The 23,858-nt window shown below is 37.3% G+C and overlaps 1 protein-coding gene across 2 annotated transcripts; it reads left to right on the forward strand.

Moving 5' to 3' along the window:
* Window positions 1-958: 958 nt before the first annotated feature.
* LOC100369066 (platelet glycoprotein 4-like) lies at window positions 959-18,970 on the forward strand. Of its 2 annotated transcripts, XM_006812392.3 has the most exons (12): window positions 959-1,171; window positions 13,146-13,303; window positions 14,107-14,248; window positions 14,922-15,137; window positions 15,438-15,579; window positions 15,827-15,896; window positions 16,101-16,282; window positions 16,652-16,764; window positions 16,986-17,065; window positions 17,355-17,406; window positions 17,517-17,699; window positions 18,488-18,970. In XM_006812392.3, the coding sequence occupies exons 1-12, from the start codon at window positions 1,055-1,057 to the stop codon at window positions 18,575-18,577; spliced, it is 1,545 nt and encodes a 514-aa protein (XP_006812455.2). In that variant the 5' UTR covers window positions 959-1,054; the 3' UTR covers window positions 18,578-18,970. The 2 variants fall into 2 exon arrangements, with proteins under 2 accessions (XP_006812455.2, XP_085354694.1); XM_085498568.1 differs by lacking the exon at window positions 13,146-13,303 and having other exon boundaries at window positions 1,096-1,171.
* Window positions 18,971-23,858: the final 4,888 nt, after the last annotated feature.

Genomic DNA, 23,858 nt, shown 5'->3' on the forward strand with positions numbered 1-23,858 from the left:
CAACAGCAGTGGTCATAGTCAGGTGATGTGTCAGCTGATTTGTAAGTTGAAAGGTCAATCTGGTCAACATATCCGACGATGCCAAAACAGCCAGAATTACTAATTTCATTTGACACTATAGAACAAACTATACTGTTAATAATAAAACTTTTAAATGCTGGGATCATATCCTTAGCTTTATTGAACAGATTGGTACGCAACTTTATTATATTTGTTGCATTCCATCAGAAAGTGCATTTCATCCCCAATTAATGATAAGTTCATCAAATAAGCTGTTAAGTGAAGCAGATTTAAAACCTACAGGAAATTCGAAAACAATTTTGACTACAGTCATGAAAAAATGTACCTCCCCAAGAAAGCTTTAGTAAGTTTACACTGATAATCATTGCTTAAAAATAGAATCCGAAAAACAAACAATATCAAAACAACAGAAGAAAAAGGAATATGTGCAATATTTTATAATATCAAGTCCGATATATAAAAACCGAAGACTAAATTCATTATAAAAATGATATGTCATTGACACAGCAACGCCTTGCAGTGAATCCTTGTCTTCTATTTTATATTATTTGTCATGGTTTGAAATATATTTAATAGGCCACAGAACTATAATGTTATTTTCATCAGTAGATATGGTTGCTTAGAAAGATGGTATTTTAGACATTATTCTTAGAATACATGAAGTAATATTACCTCCATGTTTTAGATTTACATCTTGATTATAAGTCATAGATAGTCATTTTGATTACCTATTGCCTTATAATATAGGTCATTTTGTATTTGTTTTCTTGCTATTTATCGTCCATGTGCTGTAATTTGTATCACCAATAGAATTGCTTCCGAAAAATTGTACATGTCCACCCAGAGTAGTATCAATCATTGACCCCGGCGATGCAAATAAATGTGACACGCCCACCCCATTGATTACAGTGGTCACATGATCTTCGACATTTGTTGATGAAAGTTCGAACACACTGTACTATGTAGAATTGATTGCGTGTGTGGACAGCATTATGCCCAGGTCTGATTTCCGCCGTTTCATATACATATCACCATGGTAGCCACGAAAGTAAAATTAGGCGTGTCAGCTGGAGTGGGTTTACTGCTATGCGCCATTGGTCTGGCGCTGATACCAGCCTTCAATGTTTTGATTCACAGGACTGTCGAAAAGGTACGTGAAACAAAATTGTTGCTTTCCGGTCCTGATTTGTGTTAATTACAATGTCCCTGGAATCGAGTTTTGTTCCATGCTCGTTTTATTATCGTCACCCGGGACGAAAGACTCCGCCAAGACCTATCGCTCAGAATACGACACCATATTCCTCAGTGACCCACATACTGCAGATGACCTGTTCGATTTAATTTTTCATGCCAATAGTCACATGACCAATAGTTTAGGTTACCCATAGCTCAAAGTGTAAGATCGTGAGGCAGAAATTAATACAATGGTGGGAACACAAACTTGAGCTTTATTTATTCACTGCATGAACATGGCAGCCATATTGTAAACACTGTTTTACATATTGCCTGTGAGGGCGCACTTCACAAATAACAATTACATGAATATAAATGTGTACTACTGTACTGGACATTACATCCATCTCCTCTTTAGATATTCAGTCTATGAATGTTAATGAATAAATCATATTGCAGAGTTTGTATACTTCTGGTATAATCTATATGGTAGCCTTTAACTTGCCTTGCAGAGGTTATAATATAAGTTCATAAACATAGGTATCTCACAAATATTCATTGCAGTAGTAACGATGAAGCATAAATTCAACAATGTTAAACATTAACGATATAACCAACTAACTACTAGAAAATTCCATACTTAAACTCAAAACCCTGAGAGAAGAAAGGTGTCAATCAGGTCAATGATCTCATTGTTATTGTTTATGTTATGAAGTCTTTGAGGTATTCCGGTTCACGTCTTAATCTGGTTGATTTGCGTATTGATTGTGGTTGTATATCCGGTGGAGTAGATGGTACATTTTCAACATCTGAAGAATTAAATTCTTTTTCTTCTATCTCTTCTAACTCCTCTTCACCTGGAATAACTCCCTCACTGAATTTCAGTTTCTTGAAATAAGAGCTATTGCGTGTGACTTTATGATTTCCGCGACGAGCAGTTATCATTGTTCCCTTCTGTTGCTCAACTTGATATGGCTCTGGCTTAAATGGCGTAGACATCTTATTTTGTTTTCTTTGTTTGATTAGTACACGATCTCCTATTTGAATGTCTGACGGTTTTGCATGATTTCTTTGATCAGCATACTCTTTCATAATCTGTTTCTTCATTGCATCTCTGGATTGTAGATCTTTGTTTTTGTAATGCTGGTGCTGTATTTCTGGAAGTGTGGTTCTTAGTTTTCTTCCATTCAGCAATTCTGCTGGAGATTTGTCAGTTGTGGAGTGTGGTGTAGCACGGTATTGACGTAGAAATTTGAATATTTCTTTATGCCAATTCTTGCCTTCAATTACGGCGATACGCACTGCCTTTTCAACAGTTCTCATTGCTCTCTCTGCTTCATCATTTGCTCTTGGCCACAGTGGTGTCACTTTCTGGTGATGAAATCCCAAGTGATTAGCAAATTTGCTAAAATCATGTCCATTAAATGGTGGACCGTTATCAGACTTCACCACTTCAGGTATACCTTGACGTGCAAATATTTCATCTACACGTGGAATTACAGCTTGTGCTGATGTTGATCGAAGGAATGCAATTTCTGGAAATCTACTGTAGTCGTCAATTAATACTAGAATATATTCACCGCTAGGAAATGGACCACAGAAATCCATTGAAACATTCTTCCATGGACCACTAGGTAGTGTAGTCATTTTCAGTGGCTCATTATTTGGCTTTGAACTATGATTTGCTGCCTGACATGGAATGCATTTAGCTATCAGTTCATCTACCATATGGTCTATCCCAGGAAACCATAATGTTTCTCTGAGTAATCTCTTGGTCTTCACTACTCCTTGATGTCCATTATGTGCTAATTTTACTGTACGTTGCTGTAATGCGTGTGGAATTATGAGGCGGTATCCTCTCAGTAGTACCCCTTTTGCAATCGACAGTTCGTCCTTCACTTTTCTATACTGAGCAATTTCAGGATCAACATCATGCCACCGTTGTGTTAGTATTACATGTGACAACTTTTGTAATGTCTTCTGAAGTAGCTTTCTGGACTTCTTCAAGTGTCATTGCGTCTGGCATTGAATTCTCAACAATGAAGTTAACATAAGTGTCAATTCGTGAACTATGGTCAACAGAATTTGTCATATCCTTATCTGAGTGACGACTCATATAATCTGCCGGGTTTTCTTTACCTGGGCGATAAATTACTTTGTATTTGTATGGTTGCATACGTAGACACAGACGTTCAATTCTGGCTGTAGACTTGCACTGTGGTTTATTGAAGATTCCTTCTAATGGTTTGTGATCTGTGATTATTGTAAAGGATGGTCCATAAATGTATAAGTGAAAATGTTCACTTGCCCATACCATCGCAAGTGCCTCTCTCTCTCTGTCTGGCTATATCTACTCTCAGCATCAGTTAGTGCGCGACTTGCATATGCGACTATGTTCCGATTTCCATCTGTAGTGATCTGCACTAGAATCGCACCCAATCCTGTTGGGCTGGCATCAACGATAATCTCTGTATTATACTCTGGGTTGAAGTATTTCATCACTTTCTTACTAGCCATTTCAGTTTTTAGTGCACTGAATGACTTTTGTTGTCTTGGGCCCCATGACCATGGTACATCTTGATGAGTAAGCTCTCATATGGGTGCTGATATAGATGCGAAGTCTGGTATGAATCTGGCTATGTATTGTGCCATGCCAAGAAAACTTCTGACTTCCATTACATCCTGTGGTTCACTGACCTTCAGTAGTGATGATACTTTCTTATTGTCGGCTGATACTCCCTTAGAAGAAAAGGTATGCCCATAGAATGTGATTTCTGACTTACTGAATTCACATTTCTCTCTGTTGGCAGTAATGTTATTGTCTCTTAGTCTCTGCAATACAGCTTTCAATTGGTCATCATGATCTGTCTGTTCCTTGCCGAATACTATTATGTCGTCTGATATATTTCTAGCACCTGGAATTCCTTGCAGTGCATCAGAGACAGCCTTCTGAAATATTTCTGCCGCTGAATTTATGCCAAAACTTAGTCTCTTGTAACGAAATAAACCTAAATGTGTGGCAAATGTGGTTATGTGTCTTGAATCAGGATCCAGTTCTATTTGATGATATCCCTTGTTCAAATCTATTTTGGTGAACACTGTAGCACCATTTAAATCTACTATCAGATCTTCTATTGTCGGTATCGGGTGACGTTCTCTTTCTATAGCTGTATTTGGAGCTCTCATGTCAACACAAATACGAATATTTTCTTTCTTTGGCACAACAACAATCGGGGAAACCCACGGTGTTGCACCTACGGCCTTTTCTATTATGTCTAACTCTTCCAATTTCTGTAACTCTTTCTCTACTTTATCTCGAACGTGGAATGGAACACGACGATGCTGTTGAGCGACTGGTTTAACTGATTTATCAATATGTAATTTTGCTTTAACATGTTTCATCTTTCCAATGCCCTCAAAACGATCCATGAAATCATTAACTATTTTCCCAACTGTGGGTACAGGTATTGTAGAATGTACATTATTCACGATGCATAGCAATCCAAGATTCACTGCTGTCTCACACCCTAACAAATTTCCTCCTGTGCCTTTAACTACACAGAAATTCTCAGTCAACTGTTGGTTAGTTACAAGTGATTGTACAGTCATCTCAGCTTCACCTATTACTGGAAGTGGTTTTACAGGATTATAAGCGTATATTTTCTTTGATGATTGACGTAATTGAACACCTTTAATTTGTTGCAGTGTTTGCTCATCTATGATGTTCATACCAGCTCCCGAGTCAATGAGACATTTTACCGGTTGTCCTGCTAACATGACTTGTGTATGTGGTTGAAATTTATCAATGACTGGGGATACTGATATGTGGTATACATATTCATCATCTGTAGAATTATCTTCGTGGACGTCAATTGCTTTTGCTCGCTGTATATTATTGCTCCTACATACTTTTGCAAAATGTCAAATTTTCTGACACTTTTTGCATGCTTTGCCGCGTGCTGGACATAGAGTATCTTTGTGTGGGTATATGCCACCACATCTGAAGCAAGACTTACTAATATCATTTCTAGTTGGACCTTTGACCTGACTTTGACCTGAGCTCTCTCCTGATTTTGAATTCAGCCATGGTTTTTTTCTATTCCTATTAAATTTCTTAGACACATGCTTAATTTCAGAAATATGATCTACCCTATCAGTGTCCTCTATGCCTTTTGCTTGACGTTCTGATATTTCAAAAGCACGACCTGCATCAAGAATGTCTTTTAATGACAAATTTCTCTGAGTGCTCTCCTTCTCAGCCTTGCTGATGTTGTAGATAGTACTATTTGTGACTTGATCTCTTCATCTTCATTATGAAATGTGCATGTCTTTGCAAGTTGTCTCAAACGTGTGTTATAACTGTCTAATGTTTCACCAGGTTTCTGTGATGCATTTCGGAATACATAAACTTTGTATGCTTTATTTACTTTGGGTACAAAGTATTTATTCAGTGCTTCCAAGGCTTGCTTGAATTCATCACCAGTATCTGGTAGGGTATCAAAAATATCTGCTACCTCATCCCCAGCTGAATATAATAGTAAGGCACGCTTTCTCTTATCATCAGTAATTCCCTGGGCAACCAAATATGTCTCAAAACGTTTCACCCATTTTGTCCATCTTGGCCCTATGGAGGTGCTTTCATCATGTACTGGGAATGACGGAAATGGTAGCAGTGCAGTAGCCATTGTTCAGAATTAATTCAATAATTTCACATCCAGCGAATCTGTATTACTCTGACGGTAGTCTGAATTCTAACGAATCTGTAAACTCTGACACTGGGAAATGTGTATGGCTGATTTACACACTACATGTATGTTCAGTCAATGTTCAACTCACGGTTTATGAATTAAAATATTTCTGCAGGCATCTCAGGTTTTCTTGAATGTTGCACTAGATCTTGTTCATCCTCGTCGCCATGTTGTAAGATCGTGAGGCAGAAATTAATACAATGGTGGGAACACAAACTTGAGCTTTATTTATTCACTGCATGAACATGGCAGCCATATTGTAAACACTGTTTTACATATTGCCTGTGAGGGCGCACTTCACAAATAACAATTACATGAATATAAATGTGTACTACTGTACTGGACATTACACAAAGGTCATCTTAAACATTCGTGTATCCTCTCTCCCAGTCGCCCCGGGAAGGAGTAATATATACCTGGTTTCTTGCTTCGTTTTAACACCGAGGGCTACGCTGCACAGCAGAGCATTGATGTCGATTTCACTAAACTCACCATGTACAGGAAATCAGCATTTCTTCTCCGTTTAGTTTTAGTAGTTAGTATATGTTAAAGATGTGTTTTGAATGCTACATAGTATATGTATAGCCTACACTATACTGCCAAAACACTAGCAAATAGAATTCAACACGCGAACAATGAAATATCATAATGTGAGACGTAACTACTCGCCCTCCCCGGCCTGTAGTCAGGTCAATATATGGAAAATAACCCCTCAACCCCCAAAAATTGCTACAAAAGGTTTCTCAACTGATTCTTAAACTCATAGTTGCTGTCGACATAGGAAGTAAAGTAAGCAAATAACGCCGAATAAACGGCAAGGTAAAGACTATGTCTAATTATAGTAAATACGTACTGCGTGCGTGACTCGAACCGGCGCTCGCGTACGGCACCTAATCGCCTAGCTTAACGCTACTACACGTCTTCCCCTCGGCCACCGGGCATCCCCAAAAAAGGATGCTTAATAACCGAGCTTTTTACGTGCAGAGAACGTGAAACCCGTCCACGCGATACGCGCCACACAGCATGGCCAGAATGCGGCAAAGGCCTTCAGATCTGGCTGTAGTAGGATGGTGAAAGTAATGGTACAGCATTTTAACAGTGAATAAGTACTGAGAAATAATTTTTAAACTCATAGTTGCTGTAGACATAGGAAGTAAAGTAAGCAAATAACGCCGAATAAACGGCAAGGTAAAGACTATGTCTAATTATAGTAAATACGTACTGCGTGCGTGACTCGAACCGGCGCTCGCGTACGGCACCTAATCGCCTAGCTTAACGCTACTACACGTCTTCCCCTCGGCCACCGGGCATCCCCAAAAAAGGATGCTTAATAACCGAGCTTTTTACGTGCAGAGAACGTGAAACCCGTCCACGCGATACGCGCCACACAGCATGGCCAGAATGCGGCAAAGGCCTTCAGATCTGGCTGTAGTAGGATGGTGAAAGTAATGGTACAGCATTTTAACAGTGAATAAGTACTGAGAAATAATTTTTAAACTCATAGTTGCTGTCGACATAGGAAGTAAAGTAAGCAAATAACGCCGAATAAACGGCAAGGTAAAGACTATGTCTAATTATAGTAAATACGTACTGCGTGCGTGACTCGAACCGGCGCTCGCGTACGGCACCTAATCGCCTAGCTTAACGCTACTACACGTCTTCCCCTCGGCCACCGGGCATCCCCAAAAAAGGATGCTTAATAACCGAGCTTTTTACGTGCAGAGAACGTGAAACCCGTCCACGCGATACGCGCCACACAGCATGGCCAGAATGCGGCAAAGGCCTTCAGATCTGGCTGTAGTAGGATGGTGAAAGTAATGGTACAGCATTTTAACAGTGAATAAGTACTGAGAAATAATTTTTAAACTCATAGTTGCTGTCGACATAGGAAGTAAAGTAAGCAAATAACGCCGAATAAACGGCAAGGTAAAGACTATGTCTAATTATAGTAAATACGTACTGCGTGCGTGACTCGAACCGGCGCTCGCGTACGGCACCTAATCGCCTAGCTTAACGCTACTACACGTCTTCCCCTCGGCCACCGGGCATCCCCAAAAAAGGATGCTTAATAACCGAGCTTTTTACGTGCAGAGAACGTGAAACCCGTCCACGCGATACGCGCCACACAGCATGGCCAGAATGCGGCAAAGGCCTTCAGATCTGGCTGTAGTAGGATGGTGATACTTTACTTCCTATGTCGACAGCAACTATGAGTTTAAAAATTATTTCTCAGTACTTATTCACTGTTAAAATGCTGTACCATTACTTTCACCATCCTACTACAGCCAGATCTGAAGGCCTTTGCCGCATTCTGGCCATGCTGTGTGGCGCGTATCGCGTGGACGGGTTTCACGTTCTCTGCACGTAAAAAGCTCGGTTATTAAGCATCCTTTTTTGGGGATGCCCGGTGGCCGAGGGGAAGACGTGTAGTAGCGTTAAGCTAGGCGATTAGGTGCCGTACGCGAGCGCCGGTTCGAGTCACGCACGCAGTACGTATTTACTATAATTAGACATAGTCTTTACCTTGCCGTTTATTCGGCGTTATTTGCTTACTTTACTTCCTATGTCGACAGCAACTATGAGTTTAAAAATTATTTCTCAGTACTTATTCACTGTTAAAATGCTGTACCATTACTTTCACCATCCTACTACAGCCAGATCTGAAGGCCTTTGCCGCATTCTGGCCATGCTGTGTGGCGCGTATCGCGTGGACGGGTTTCACGTTCTCTGCACGTAAAAAGCTCGGTTATTAAGCATCCTTTTTTGGGGATGCCCGGTGGCCGAGGGGAAGACGTGTAGTAGCGTTAAGCTAGGCGATTAGGTGCCGTACGCGAGCGCCGGTTCGAGTCACGCACGCAGTACGTATTTACTATAATTAGACATAGTCTTTACCTTGCCGTTTATTCGGCGTTATTTGCTTACTTTACTTCCTATGTCGACAGCAACTATGAGTTTAAAAATTATTTCTCAGTACTTATTCACTGTTAAAATGCTGTACCATTACTTTCACCATCCTACTACAGCCAGATCTGAAGGCCTTTGCCGCATTCTGGCCATGCTGTGTGGCGCGTATCGCGTGGACGGGTTTCACGTTCTCTGCACGTAAAAAGCTCGGTTATTAAGCATCCTTTTTTGGGGATGCCCGGTGGCCGAGGGGAAGACGTGTAGTAGCGTTAAGCTAGGCGATTAGGTGCCGTACGCGAGCGCCGGTTCGAGTCACGCACGCAGTACGTATTTACTATAATTAGACATAGTCTTTACCTTGCCGTTTATTCGGCGTTATTTGCTTACTTTACTTCCTATGTCGACAGCAACTATGAGTTTAAAAATTATTTCTCAGTACTTATTCACTGTTAAAATGCTGTACCATTACTTTCACCATCCTACTACAGCCAGATCTGAAGGCCTTTGCCGCATTCTGGCCATGCTGTGTGGCGCGTATCGCGTGGACGGGTTTCACGTTCTCTGCACGTAAAAAGCTCGGTTATTAAGCATCCTTTTTTGGGGATGCCCGGTGGCCGAGGGGAAGACGTGTAGTAGCGTTAAGCTAGGCGATTAGGTGCCGTACGCGAGCGCCGGTTCGAGTCACGCACGCAGTACGTATTTACTATAATTAGACATAGTCTTTACCTTGCCGTTTATTCGGCGTTATTTGCTTACTCAACTGATTCTGGTAGGTTTCAGTGTACTTTTTAACATACTAAAAGTTTATCAAAGTAGGACCCCCGGAAAAGTTTTTTTTTTCAAGATGGCGTCTAAGATGGCCGTCGAAACATCTGAAAGATCATAACTCTGTAACTATCAACTCAAATTTGATGATCTTGGTGTCTATACCTAGGTTTTTGGGGACATAGAACACATTAAGATCATACAAAATGATGTTGGCTTATTATGTAACACACAAATCTAGTATGGCGTCAAAAATGGCTGCCAACACCTCCAAATGACTGCAAGATCATAACTATTGACACAAATGTGATAATCTTGATGTCCATCCCCAGGTTTTTTGGGCAAGGAACACATTGAGAGAACTTTGGATATCACTGAGCTATTGAATCATTATGAAATTGAATTCACGACCTTCAGCTGTCTACTATCACCTATTGCACAAATACCTTTGTCCATGGAATAAGTTTCAGAGTTTTCAGTTTTGAGCATCATCCTCTTCCCCAGTATCAACGTATTGAGTGTTGTTTGGGTTGTAACAGTTTTCAGTTTGGCAAGGGCCACATACAGCAGTGCAGGGGAGTCCATACCGTCTGCAGCTGCATCTAGAGGATTTGCATCCCACCAAACAGTTGCAATGGATAATTTTCAAGAGTTTGTCAGACGCAGCATTTTTTGGGGTCATAATTGGAATTAACTGATCATTTTCCTGTTTCCATCCCAATTGATCACAACATTATCACTATTATCAGCAAAGGGACATTTCATGGAATGGGTGTCATTGCTTCTATCACCCCTAGAAAAAGGATGAACCATATCATTCCACGAAGAAAGATCTCAGGACTGAAAACTTAAAACAATCTTGGAGTACAGGTTTGCAAGTCATGCTTGTCATGAGGTAGTTTTCCAGGACCTGCCGAGATTTCTTGACTCTGACAAGAGGATCGATATTCTGTGGGAAGTCTCCCTCGGCTTCAAAGAGGCAACACCGAATTGGCTAGGGATGATGCATATCTTGCATCAGGGGAGCCAGCACCCTGGGCAGTTCTCAGTCAAATTCTTGCCTATGATCAATATGTACTCTGGAGACAAATCATGCATTGTGTCTACATTAGACTTTGTTTGCAACCTTGCCATGAAGCACAACCTTGCCACCATTGTAACATTTGACCAGCCCTTGTATTGGAAGGTTGCCGATATCATCGTTGATGCGCCACAAAGTAGTCACTTGAATGGCATTGTACTGATGTTGGGGTGTTTTCATACACTTATGAACTTGCTGGTGGCCATAGGAACTCTCATGGAAGGGACTGGGCTCAAAAACATACTCAAGACTGTCTTTGGAGAAAATGCAGTTGTGCACATGATGACAGGGAAAGCTGTCCGGAGGGCTTTGTGGGGCCATCTTCTTTTTGACAAGTGCCTACGTAACCAGCTTATAACGGAAATGGTCAAAGACGATCCCGAGATTCAGACATTGCTGGATCAAGCCGAGGAATTGTATTCCTCCCTTCTTAGTGGAGAGACAACGCTAGGAGATGCTGCTTGTTCTGAGGTTTTGATTCGACTCAAGACAGTAATGGAGAAGAAGAAATCTGAGCTTCCTCAGACCTCAAAGTCCAGCCAGTTGTGACTAATTTATCAGCGCATGGTTGACATGGCAAGAATGTTGATCAAGGCAAATCGTACTGCCCTTCTGTTCCAGTGTTTCCTTGTGGGGTCAAGGTCAGGAGATCTTTCCCTTGAAAAAGTTTTGACATATGAACTAAGCCCCTACCCTCCAGTCCTCTTTGAGGCCAGGAACATTCTTCGAAGAGCAGACAATTCGCGACCATGCTGCGGACTTATCAAGTGAGGCTGTGATGAACTCTATTCCTGAAACAGATTGGTACGTGCTTGAGGTGGTTCTTTGCTCCACCGTTTACCTTGGAAGAAAGATGATGCAATAGCCGAGTATTATGCAGACTTCACTGAGAGACATTACGGACTAGTGACAGTGGTGTTCGGTGGCTGAGGATACAGATTCGCTGATCTTGCTCCTTCATTACTCCAGAACAGACAATGAGATCATCTTCTTCCGTTCTGATGCTAATAAGCAGTCAAAAGAACACAAAGTGTATAACATTAACCTGTTGAAAGAAACTTTAGGAGATGATGTGTGCAATGAGTTGCTCTTTGTACATGCCTACTCAGGCTGTGTTTGAACTTCAAGGATTTTCGGCATCGGAAAAAAAGTCAGCCTTCCGGAAATTAGTGAAATCTGATCCTGTCATGAAGTCCTGTGCTAGTGCATTCATCCTTCAAAACAAATCTCAGGAGGACATATCAGGTCTTGCCAAAGACATGATGGTTAATCTCTTTGGTGGCAAGTATAATGATACACTATCATCACTGCGCCTTATCATTTTCACCAAGAAAGTGGCAACTGCTGAATCATTTGTCACTCTTGAATGGCTTCCCCCAACATTACCTGCAACAAGATTCCATAGCCAATGTGTGTACTTTCAAATTATGGTATGGATGGGGATGGCAAATGAAATGAATCCAATCGAATGGAGATTGAAACAGGAAAACGATCAGTTAATTCCAATTATGACCCCAAAAAATGCTGCGCCTGACAAACTCTTGAAAATTATCCATTGCGACTGTTTGGTGGGATGCAAATCCTCTTGATGCAGCTGCAGACGCTATGGACTCCCCTGCACTGCTGTATGTGGCTCTTGCCAAACTGAAAACTGTGACAATCCAAACAACACGCAAGATGTTGGTACCGAGGAAGAGAATGACACACGAAACTGAAAACTCTGAAACTTATTCCATGGACAAAGGTGTTTGTGCAATAGGTGATAGTGGTGATAGAGGTGACAGCTGAAGATCATAATTAAATTTTATAATGATTCAATAGCTCAGTGATATCCAAAGTTCTCTTAATGTGTTCCTTGCCCCAAAAAACCTGGGGATAGACATCAAGATTATCACATTTGTGTCAATAGTTATGGACTTGCGGTCATTTGGAGGTGTTGGCAGCCATTTTTGACGCCATACTGGATTTGTGTGTTACATTATAGGCCAACATCATTTTGTATGATCTTAATGTGTTCTTTGCCCCGAAAACCTAGGGATAGACACCAAGATCATGAAATTTGAGTTGATAGTTACAGAGTTATAATCATTAAGAAGTTTCGGCGGCCATCTTGGACGCCATCTTGAAAAAAAAACATTTCCGGGGATCCTACTTTGGTGAACTTTCAGTATGTTAAAAAGTACACTAACAAGTACTAGAATCAGTTGAAAAACCTTTTGTAGCAATTTTTGGGGGGGGGGTTAAACTCTATTTTAACCTAACTACTGATAGAATGGAGGATTAATTTGATGTATGCACATATTATGATGGGTTGGCATAGGTATGATTCCAAGTACTAGTACACCATACATTCCAATCGCCGTGTATGTGTGTCCATTCACATCGCATGATGATCGAGCATTACTAGGACTGTTGTATATGATCATGGTCCTGTTTTTGTCTTGATTTGACAGCAATTGATTCTAGAACCTTCGTCGTATATATACGAGAATTGGAAGAAGCCTAGCGACCCCATTTATATGCAATATTGGCTATGGGATCTTCAAAATGAATACGAGTTTAGGAATGGAGACCAACCTGCTGTTCTCGAACGAGGTCCTTATACTTACAGGTACGTTGATTGAAAGTTAATTGGATTGTCCTAGTCGTGGCATTTTTTATGTGATAATTATCCTTTTTAAACCTGATTCCGGCGTCAAATTAATTTTGCGCCAGAACAAGAACATTTGCCAAATTAATTCCTAAAATGAATTATGATACATATGTATACATGGGTCGATCTAAAAAAAATATCGTGTGAAGTGAAATTAGAATGAATGAATGAATGAATGAATGAGTAGAAATCAGATACACTTACCAATATCTATGGTACCTATGGTAAAACGGCTTGCAGCCAGAAACAGTGAAAAATCTTTAAAAAAAATCTTCAAAACAATTTTCCCAGTAAAGTTAATGGAAAGTCCAACAATATAACTGTAATATTTCTGGTTGCAGACCAGAGAAAGAGACAAGCACGCAACAATCACCAATATAGACTAACTTTATTGTCAATGTACAGCCTTTATATAAAGAGAGTTACATAACTAACCAGATGGTCAATTACAAGGCACTTGTAATTATGTATACACATCTATTAAAGTTCATTGACATACAAATTACTACAATAACCATATATTTTTTTTAAATAACGCATTGCTTGAAATCAGGAGAGGTAAAAAGCTAAAGATGTGACCCCCCTCAATTGTCTATCCCACAATCCTTTGCAAAATATAATACTATGAGATTATTATAAATATCATACTATATTTGTAAAACAATTTTACTATACTCGTACATTTCTTGTATTAACCAAATAATCAAATATCTCAGACATTTTACCAGATCAAAGTTCACATACCGTCATTTTATTTTCAGAGAGTACCAAACCAAACACAATATCACGTGGAATGCAAATGGAACGGTGTCATATCGAAATGTACGTCAGTACGTGTTCATACCTGAGATGTCGGTAGGACTGGAAAACGACACAGTAAAAACAATAAATATTCCACTTGTGGTGAGTAATAATACATATCGTTATCAAAGTCAAGGTTATAAAATCAAAATACGTTGCGTGTATTCTAAAATGTATTTTGTCACAGTCATGCGTGTTTGAGCGGTTTACAACAATTAGGGTTGTTCATTTCCCTATAATATAGCTGATACAATTTCACGAATTTGACATTTAACCCTGGACTACATGTGGTAACTGTTTATCATGGCCGGCACAATTACATGTACTGAAGGCAATTTGCATGTCTTTTTTCAGCAGTATGTTTTGTTTGAAAACTTCTGGCGCATACGTACTTTGAACTTGAAAGATTGTGCAATCTGCCATTGAGTCAATTACAATTAGCCAATTTATATTGTTAATACATACATTTTATTTTCTTTATTAAAGAGTTAAACACCGGTTAGGCGGTGGTCAACATGCCATGTCGTGTCCTGTTATTTATTTATTTATTTATTTATTTATTTATTTATTTATTTATTTATTTATTTATTTATTTATTTATTTATTTATTTATTTATTTATTTTATGTGCGTGTACACATCTATGGTTTATTACTTTCCATTATATTGTCGTTGTTGTTATCGTCATCGTTGTCAGTCATTTTTTTAAATACATTATTCTAGTTCCTTAGCTATAAGTGGCCAGATATAAATTAAAGTATGTGTATTTGTTGCAGACCATCGCCAGTATGTTGAAAAATATGCCGTCATTGATAGAAACACTTGGTGAATACATTGTAGATGTTTTAGCATTGGCAGACAAGGAGACGCTAATCAAAACTTTGACGGTGAAAGATATACTTTGGGGATATACCGACCCCATATTCAAATTGATATACGAATTGACGGGGACATCGTTCGTGCCAAGTCCTGATTTTGGGCTCTTCTTAGGTGTAAGTATGACTGTCATGTCATTGTTATATGAAATGCAAGGGCTTCGAAGCGGATTTGAGTAAAATATATCTCGTTAGCCATATATCCTAGGGTATATATGGTTTTTAGCGTCCTATACTTCAAAACAAAAATAGAACAATATTCGAGTCTCAGAGTGGTATAGTGCTATTGAAAAGTCATGATTCCAATAGCCGTTAATTCAGAATGACCCGGAATATTCCATTGAGAACTTAGAAACTCCGTCAGAAAGTCGTGGATTATTATATATATAAGTGCATGTACTATTTGTCTGTCTGTAGCAAAATGACACAGATGATGGAGAGTTCACGGTGTATACTGGTAAACTGGACATTAATATGTTAAACATAATTGATAGATGGAAAGGAGAAGATCATTTATCCTGGTGGTCAGATATGTATGCAAATATGATAAATGGAACCGGTAAGTGAGAAACCAAAGTAGATCGGATACAACGTCGTTGGGATGTCTACGTTAATGTAACTAGAACCAGAGGCATGCACCATGGAACATAGTATTAGTTTACAAGTGTGATGTACCGTTGGCGTCTTCCTATCATCATATATTCAGTAATGTTGCGAAACCCGCGCCCATTCGCCATTGACGAGTAACTTAGTGACGGAGAAGACTTGCTACTTGATCCCAACCATGATTATTTTCTTTGTTTCAGACGCCACTTTAAATCCCCCGTTTAGTAATCCAAGTGTTATGCACTACGTATTCCAGTCACTGGTGTGCAGGTACGTTTACAAGTTACGACTATCACGAATATGCGAGAACAGTCATTCTCCGTCTTATTATAATATAATCAGAAGCGCCCTCGTGTGTCAAGTTGATGGTGACAGTAACCCCATGTTTGATTGACCCTCATACAACTAATAATTTTTACCCTCAGATAACTAATTATTAGTTGTCTGAAAATGACCACATTAATTTTTCTCCAGGTCGTTGCATGGTGCGTTCATTGGACAGAAGACAGTCCAAAATATCGCTGTCGATCGTTTTGTGAGTCCCGCCTACGAATTTGCGAACCCAGTGGATCATCCCGACAATGCCGGTTTTTGTACCCCGGATGTAAAACACTGTCTTCCATCAGGATTCCTAAATGTCAGCAACTGTCAACAAGGTAACCACGGCGACCCTGTCAGTAAATATAGCGTTTTATACAGTTCATGCATGAGAGACAAATATTCCAATTTTAGGTTAAATAAGTAATATCTAAGTAATATCACATTCTTGTTTTACTGCACTAAATAATACCTCAAATTTTCTACCATACCTGAAAGAAGCAAGCAGTTAATACGAACGACTTTTAAACTCTTACTTCGGAACTGTGTGCACAATTGACGTATGTATAATAAAAAAAAAACGATGTTCTGTTGCACACGGGTATGTTTATTGAGTAAAAATAACTAATTGTTTCAGAAAGCGATGAGAGATGATATTGATTTACGGAAATAATCAGCAACACAATATCTGCATTGTACATTGATAGGTGCACCAATTGCGTTATCGCTGCCACATTATCTGTATGCTGACCCTAAGTACATACCACCAAATATGAATCCTAATATAGAAGAACACCAGACATATCTCGACGCACATAGGGTAAGGCTATAAGTCCTTCGAGTATTATATTGTGCATCGTCATATACTACAAATCACTGTCCCTCTAACAATATGGTAGTAGAAATATACTACTAACAAACATTATATGCATTTGTAGAGAAATGAAAGATCAGAGCCACGTTCATAATTTACATGTTGCATGCACTGATTTAACACATAATGCCAATAAATACGTCATAAATGATCTTGTTTTATTTCAGTTGACTGGTATCACAATGAGAGCGACTAAACGTATGCAAGTTAATGTACACGTAACCGCCGACCCGGATACAAAGATCACGTATGTTTTGGTCCCGATACATCAAAATTGCTCTTGGTGGCAGTATATTGTTTCTTATAGGGAGGGTTGGATGATTGAGATAATATTTTGGACATCGGGGCTTGAATAATTGTTACTATAGTAGGGAAAGGACTGGAAATTAGGTTTTCGTAAAACTATACTTATATATCCGATTTATATTTTTGAAATGATTAATGATCATAAAAATCGAAATGTATAAATTGTTTGTCTTGTCAGACGTGGTATGTACATTTTCATAGTCTCTGTGTTGTCTTGTTTGTTTATCAAGGGAACTTTCCAAAGTGACTGAAGTATTCTACCCTGTTCTTTGGCTCAACGAAGTAAGTGAAGTCGTTAAAAAGACAAATGTACCTATTGTGTAACAAATGTGTTTTAATTATCATGACCGTCGATCTTTTCAATAACAAGAAATCATGTCTATACTTTTCAGAGTTACGTCATTGGAACTAAGAATGCAAATGAATTCAAAGATAAAGTGGAGCGGCCAATACGAATCACTACCATAGTACAGTGGACTGTATTTGCATTAGGCGCGTTTATCCTTTTGGTAGTGTGTATCCTTGCCATACGTCATTGTTCTGAGGAGAAGCAGACACGTGATACGCAAGAAGAGGTGACGACTCATGAATTCTACTTTTCCTATTAGTAATATATCATTCGCCGGTTCCCGTGTCATGTGATATTGTTAGTGCGAGTAGATCACCAAATCTGCCATATTGTTCATTCTCCGTGTTTAGCAGTGTCTGGCAAGCCATCGGCACTCGGTCCGAAGGTGATGAGCACATTCGTTACAGAAAACACGTGGAAAAGGTATATCATTTGGACTAAAATCAAGTAACGTGTGTTACGTTACGTGTTCGGGGTTACCAAAACATCTATGTTCAAAAATATAATAAAATATCAATTTCTGCTATTATACTGATATTACTTCATTATCATGGAATGCTGATTTTAGTTAATTTCGTAAAAATAAAAAAAAAATGCAAGTTCTGTATTAGAACACCCATTGAAGGATAATATGTATAAAATGCATGCTATCATTTCAGTTTACGCTTACAAAATGCTTTAAAAAATATATGTTTGGCCTTGAAAAGGGTAGGAAAATAGGATGTACCGTACAACCACTCAGATAGGGTATGAAAAGGGAGATTTATAACCACGTGGTCTTAGCTCCCATTTCCAACATTTAGTAACGCACATGTCATCCCACGGGTATTTAGCTCACCGTTACATGGCGAGCAAATGTCATTTAGTACTACTCCAAGATGCTGGAAAAATCGTTATTTCCAAATTTATATCTGTGCGATCGGTGTGCGATACACCCAGCAGATGATAACCATTTTAAGCAATTAAGTACAGAGAACGATGTATTTTTGATATTGTCTTGTTCTTTCTTTCCAGGATAACGTGATAACGAGAAAAAAACAGCCACCGACTGCGTCGTCATCAGACTCGGCTCGACTTCTACGAGATGGGCCAAAGGTTAATTGATACCACTAAGTGTGAGATGAGTGTGCCCATGTGTGTCAGAATTTTTGCGCCGTTTTCCAACACATTTTTTTCTTTAAAATGATCGTTTTGCTATAATTAAACCCACAACAAATGTACTTATTATAACAGTTATGTTGCAACTTGTGGATGGGCTGAAAGCTTCCTATATGCATTGTCCAAATCATTTCAGTTCAAATAAATAGAATAATTTACATAAATTGGAATATAGATATTTACCAATTTTTTGGAGGAACACCAAGTCCGGTTTCCTGCTTTATATGCAAATACATTTTTGATATTGTGCACTGGTTTATTATACACAAAACAACAAATTATAATTTACGAAAACTTACTAAAAGAAAACTTAATAAAACAGATAATTTATATTCAAAATATATGTTGTTTTGCATCTTTTGTTTCTGAAGATTGTCTAGGAATGATTTAAGCTTTTCTTTTTTTTTGAGTCCATGTAGAATAAAATTGTTTAGGATATGTATTGAGGAAAACCGATTGATACTATTGAAAACAAATAACTGATACTGGTACTGTGTAAATATCAAGAATTCTGCAAAGAAAGAATTAAGATTCGGATAATGTGTTTTTGATTGGTGTAGGTTGTCGTCATATGAATGAATTCTTCACTAATCGCATAAAAATAAATCTAAATAAGATTCTTACAAGAGGATTTCGTAAAGGTTATAAATTCGAATGAGATACTGTGTTTTAATATATACAGTATCCGTTTTTGAACTTAACCTTGCATATATGATGGTCCCTCCAGTTTGTTATTTTTGTTTGCTTCGAAGTGTTCAGTATTCGTTTATAAATATTATTGTCACACCACTTAATTATGTGTACCGACTAATAATTTACTTGTAAGTTAGTAATTTTATGCAAATTGAAATAAAAAATAAGCTAGCGTGTTCTGCGAATAATCGCATTCTACAATAATCTGTACAGCTGGCAATGCATTGATGGCAAAAATGTAGGGCCTAATAGAGATTCTTGTGGAACATTGCAATTTATTGGAAGTTCTTAGAACACGTCCCCGTTCACGCTAGTGTGCTGTTTTCTGTTACTATGGCAATTCACAATGAGAGTCCGTACCATATACGTCAGGTTACTTTTATATTTAGTTTACCATCTAACCCCCTCGGAATATCACATACTGCACCACCGGAAGAGGGGGTAGTTTGAGGGAACGTGTGACACATTTGTTGCGGTTTCTCGTATCGTTGATCTCGCGTGCGAGATCTCCAATTGAGACAATAAAACTATTGAAACCATCTATTATATTCCGCTGTTCTACATATTTGTCTGGTCGCCTGACTACCACCAAGAAATTGAACTTCAAAAGAGGTGGGTAGTTTCATTTTCTTTTTTAATCTACCTATTATGGATATCTTCACATGATTAATTTATATTATCGCTGAAAGACAGTACAGAATAAAATTATTTAGCTATACAACATTCCTGAGCAGATTACGATGGCGTCTTTATATGAATAATAATTATAACAGGGTTTTATTTATTTTTTAATCACTTTATGTTTACACCTTATTGGCTATTTTTATTCCCGCAGTTATCTACGTCTTATTTGATTTCTTGGTAAGGTTTATCTTTTTTTAGAAATAAGATGGGGGTGTTTATTGCAAAATCTCAGAAACTAACTTAAAATCAAACAAAGAGTTTATGTTATGCTTGCCAAAAACTTAAGCCCAGTCAGCTTTGCTGAGGTCATCTTGTTTTGAAATTTTCGAATACTATGAATGTTCTTTGTTTGGTTGCTTGAAACAATTACTAGTATTTAGATTTTCAAAGATGAAGACAATTGCCAGGTGCGCTGAGATGTCTACAATGGTCTCGTACATAACATATTTGCATTGAAAATTGGTGTATAAATTGCAATTACAATAGATTTATATTTTATATATATTAATGACAACCCATAATGACCCAGAAGACATGCATCATAATATACATTTGTAACTCAGCGACATTTTTATATATATAAACTACAACCTTTCTTTGTTTTGGACGAACATTTGTTTCTATTGAATATTATATCAAGTGAAATATATTTTTAAATTGTTTGGCGTCGGATATTGCTATAATCATTTTAGTTTTGACAAGCGTCTCATAAAAGACCTTGAATTCTTGGAAAATTTTGCTGAGAGAATTTACATTTATATCAGAAATTGAATTGATGGGCGTCTGGTTTTGCTGCGATAAGAACACGTAAATTACGAGAGGTAAGCTTAACAGATGTCATGTCATTGTACAAAGTTGTGCTTACTCAATGAAAACAATGCAAGTCCATCCATCTTTCTTTCAAGACAACTATTAAGTTGTTCAAACTTGTAACTCATCAATCTCAACAAATTCGCAACTAGGATTGATTCAAATTCGATGTAGTTCAGAGTCGTTTTTTAATTGTGGTTGTCGGAGCACATCGTTTGAAGCGTGCATACTGACAACTGTTTATGTATTAATTGACCGGAGTCAGACAATAATCAGATTTGAGTCAACCACGCACAATTAGGTCTAGATGCATCAGTTGTCCATAAAATTAGACAAGATGATTAGGTTCTGTGATGATGTAAAGATAAGTAATCTTTCCTATGGTCGTTGTATCGGAGACACACGAGTAAATTGATCATTATGAAACATATCGCTGACACATTCGAAATGAATATATTGAATGGAATTGGTCGCAATTTGAGAAGAAAATGTCACATTTGCTGCTCTGAGTTCTAATATTTTTATTCCAATGTATAATTTGTTGTACAATAAATTTGAATTTTATCGTAAATTGGCTGTACATTTTGTAATTATTCCCTTGGGAGGTTAAACTTGGTTGAACGGCAAAAATCGCATCACAATGTCAAGTACCTAAATTGGGGCCTAATAATTCATTCGGATATTAGTCGACAGAAAACAACCATATCTTGCATTATTTCGTTTTAAAAATATTTTTATAAGAAGCAATACTAAACGGACAATTTTGTATGCTGTATTTGTTGATCTATTATTAATTAGTACCTAAAGGGTCGATCACCGCAAATTTTGTTTTTGCGGCACCAAATCTATTTAATTCAGTAGAATCACTAAAACTTTCGTACATTGTTGAGTTAACAAATAATCTTGCCAACGTTGCTGACACTGCAAATTAGCAGTAGGTAGCTTATCAATTTCCCTCACCGGCCCAAAGAAATGTTAATGGTAGGCAACAAAATTTGCTGCACAAATATATAAGCCAAGCAACTTTTCAATTTGCAAGCCATGAACATTTTAATGGTAGACAATTTTCAACTTAATCTTTTTAACTAGGAACTTTGGTTTGTTGTCTAGGAAACAATTTTAATTTCCAATTAATCAACTGCATAGTTTCCTCTTTCCAATTGTACACAGTACAAGCTTCATAGCATACTATCATTTCAACGTAACTAAAGGTAACATGCATAGTCGATACACATTAAATTCGTGAATATAACATTTAATTATAATATTTAATATAGCACCATACAAGGTATTGCCAAGAATTACAATCTTTGGTTTTGATAAAATATAAACTAACAGTCATTTAAAAAATCAAAATCAATAAAAACATGCATATGAAATAAATTCTAACCAGTTATCGTATAAACTCATGCATGCAATTCACTGCTATCTACAATTCAATTAAAATTCAGCTAAATGTGAAGATGACACTGGTCATGTTTAGAACACTACCAAATTAGAAAATGACACAGGACATGTCAAGATCTTTACTGGAATTGAAGATGACTCAGGTCATGTTCAGATCTCTACCAAATTAAACATATTAATAAAAACATAAACTTCAACATATACTGTATAACAAAGCAAACAAAGTTATAAGCAGATTTCACTCTCACCAAAAATGGCATAATGTTTGAATCTTTGTTCAACATCTGGATATGTTAGCATTACTGCGTAATATTAGACACTGGTGGAATTCACAGGAAAGCAATAATGTTAAGACACAATTAAAAGGCATAAGTGATCAATGAAAGAAGGCAATTGAGGTAATCAAGGATACCAGTCTCAAGTAACCATGGAAATACATTTATTCATATATTATTATTCATATAAAATAAATTTATTGAAGTGATCTACTAACTGATGAAAAAATGTGATTGGTTCAAAAACACGATATATTCAGCATTTCATTAGCTGGCTACATTAAACCAATCACATTATCAATACAATCAGATAGCAGCCATTCACAGCACTGGGCCATGAATATTCTAATTTAATTAGGTCAATTTAGACAATTAATTTGGAGCAGATAGCCAACTTTACTAAAATTTCTAAATTTCATTTGTGACTATAATAATTTATTTTGCATAGTATAATAATATAATAGTAATATATAATATAATAAAATTGTATTGTTTAAAAATGAAAGGCACATTTTTAATTCATGAGATATGTACCATATATGCAAATGAATAGCCATATATGGTACTAAATATACAAATGAATCCTAATATATTATAATATGTTGTATACTTTTTACCCTGATTTATGAACTTATTTTTCTTCATAATGATTTGAATTTTGTTAAAAATAAAAAAATGCCGGGGGCTGAGATTAAATAAAATATCTAGACAAGTTACAATAATATAGAAATACCTGCAAATTACCGAATTTCATCATTAATTCAATTGATCAACCTCTTTTTTATATTTCAATACTATGATATTTTCAATAAAACAAATTCAAATAGCACCAAATATCACAATAATTAAGTAAAACACTTTGCTTTTAAGCATCAATAAAATGGACAATTACCCAGAACACTCAACGTTGTTATAAAGCATCAATTAGAAAATCTGATACTGATCACCCAAAATTTTATTCTAGGACATTAATTTGAGGTAATGCATTTCATTTCATCAGATTATTGACACAAATTACCAAATTATAGGTGTTATAGCAGCCAGTATCAACTCTATATATACATGATTATTCATGTTAATATTTCTATTTCTAAAGGAGTTCATCATTGCATTTCTTTAAATTCACTTTAAAATATATTAATTTGCCAGAGTCAAACATTTTTTAAACTAATCCTATCAACAAAAGTCTGGATTTGAAACAGACATTAATATTACCATATCATGACTGACATGGGGACCAATGTAGCATGCTGCCATGAGCTGATAATATTAGATGAAACAAAACATGAAATTCTTATGTCATATATATAATAGCAGACTTCAAAAACTTGTGTAAAAAAAGTGTAGGGCATACTAAG

The sequence above is a fragment of the Saccoglossus kowalevskii genome, chromosome 4, assembly GCF_978046115.1.
Source record: "Saccoglossus kowalevskii chromosome 4, keSacKowa6.1, whole genome shotgun sequence".
Classification (NCBI taxonomy): Eukaryota; Metazoa; Hemichordata; class Enteropneusta; family Harrimaniidae; genus Saccoglossus; species Saccoglossus kowalevskii.

Bases quoted from the DNA above. Each gene is read 5' to 3' on its own strand.
- LOC100369066 (XM_006812392.3), top strand. From the start codon at position 1,055: ATGGTAGCCACGAAAGTAAAATTAGGCGTGTCAGCTGGAGTGGGTTTA. The intron at 15,897-16,100 runs GTACGTTTACAA...ATTTTTCTCCAG, and splicing joins TTCCAGTCACTGGTGTGCAG to GTCGTTGCATGGTGCGTTCA. The intron at 16,283-16,651 runs GTAACCACGGCG...GTACATTGATAG, and splicing joins TGTCAGCAACTGTCAACAAG to GTGCACCAATTGCGTTATCG.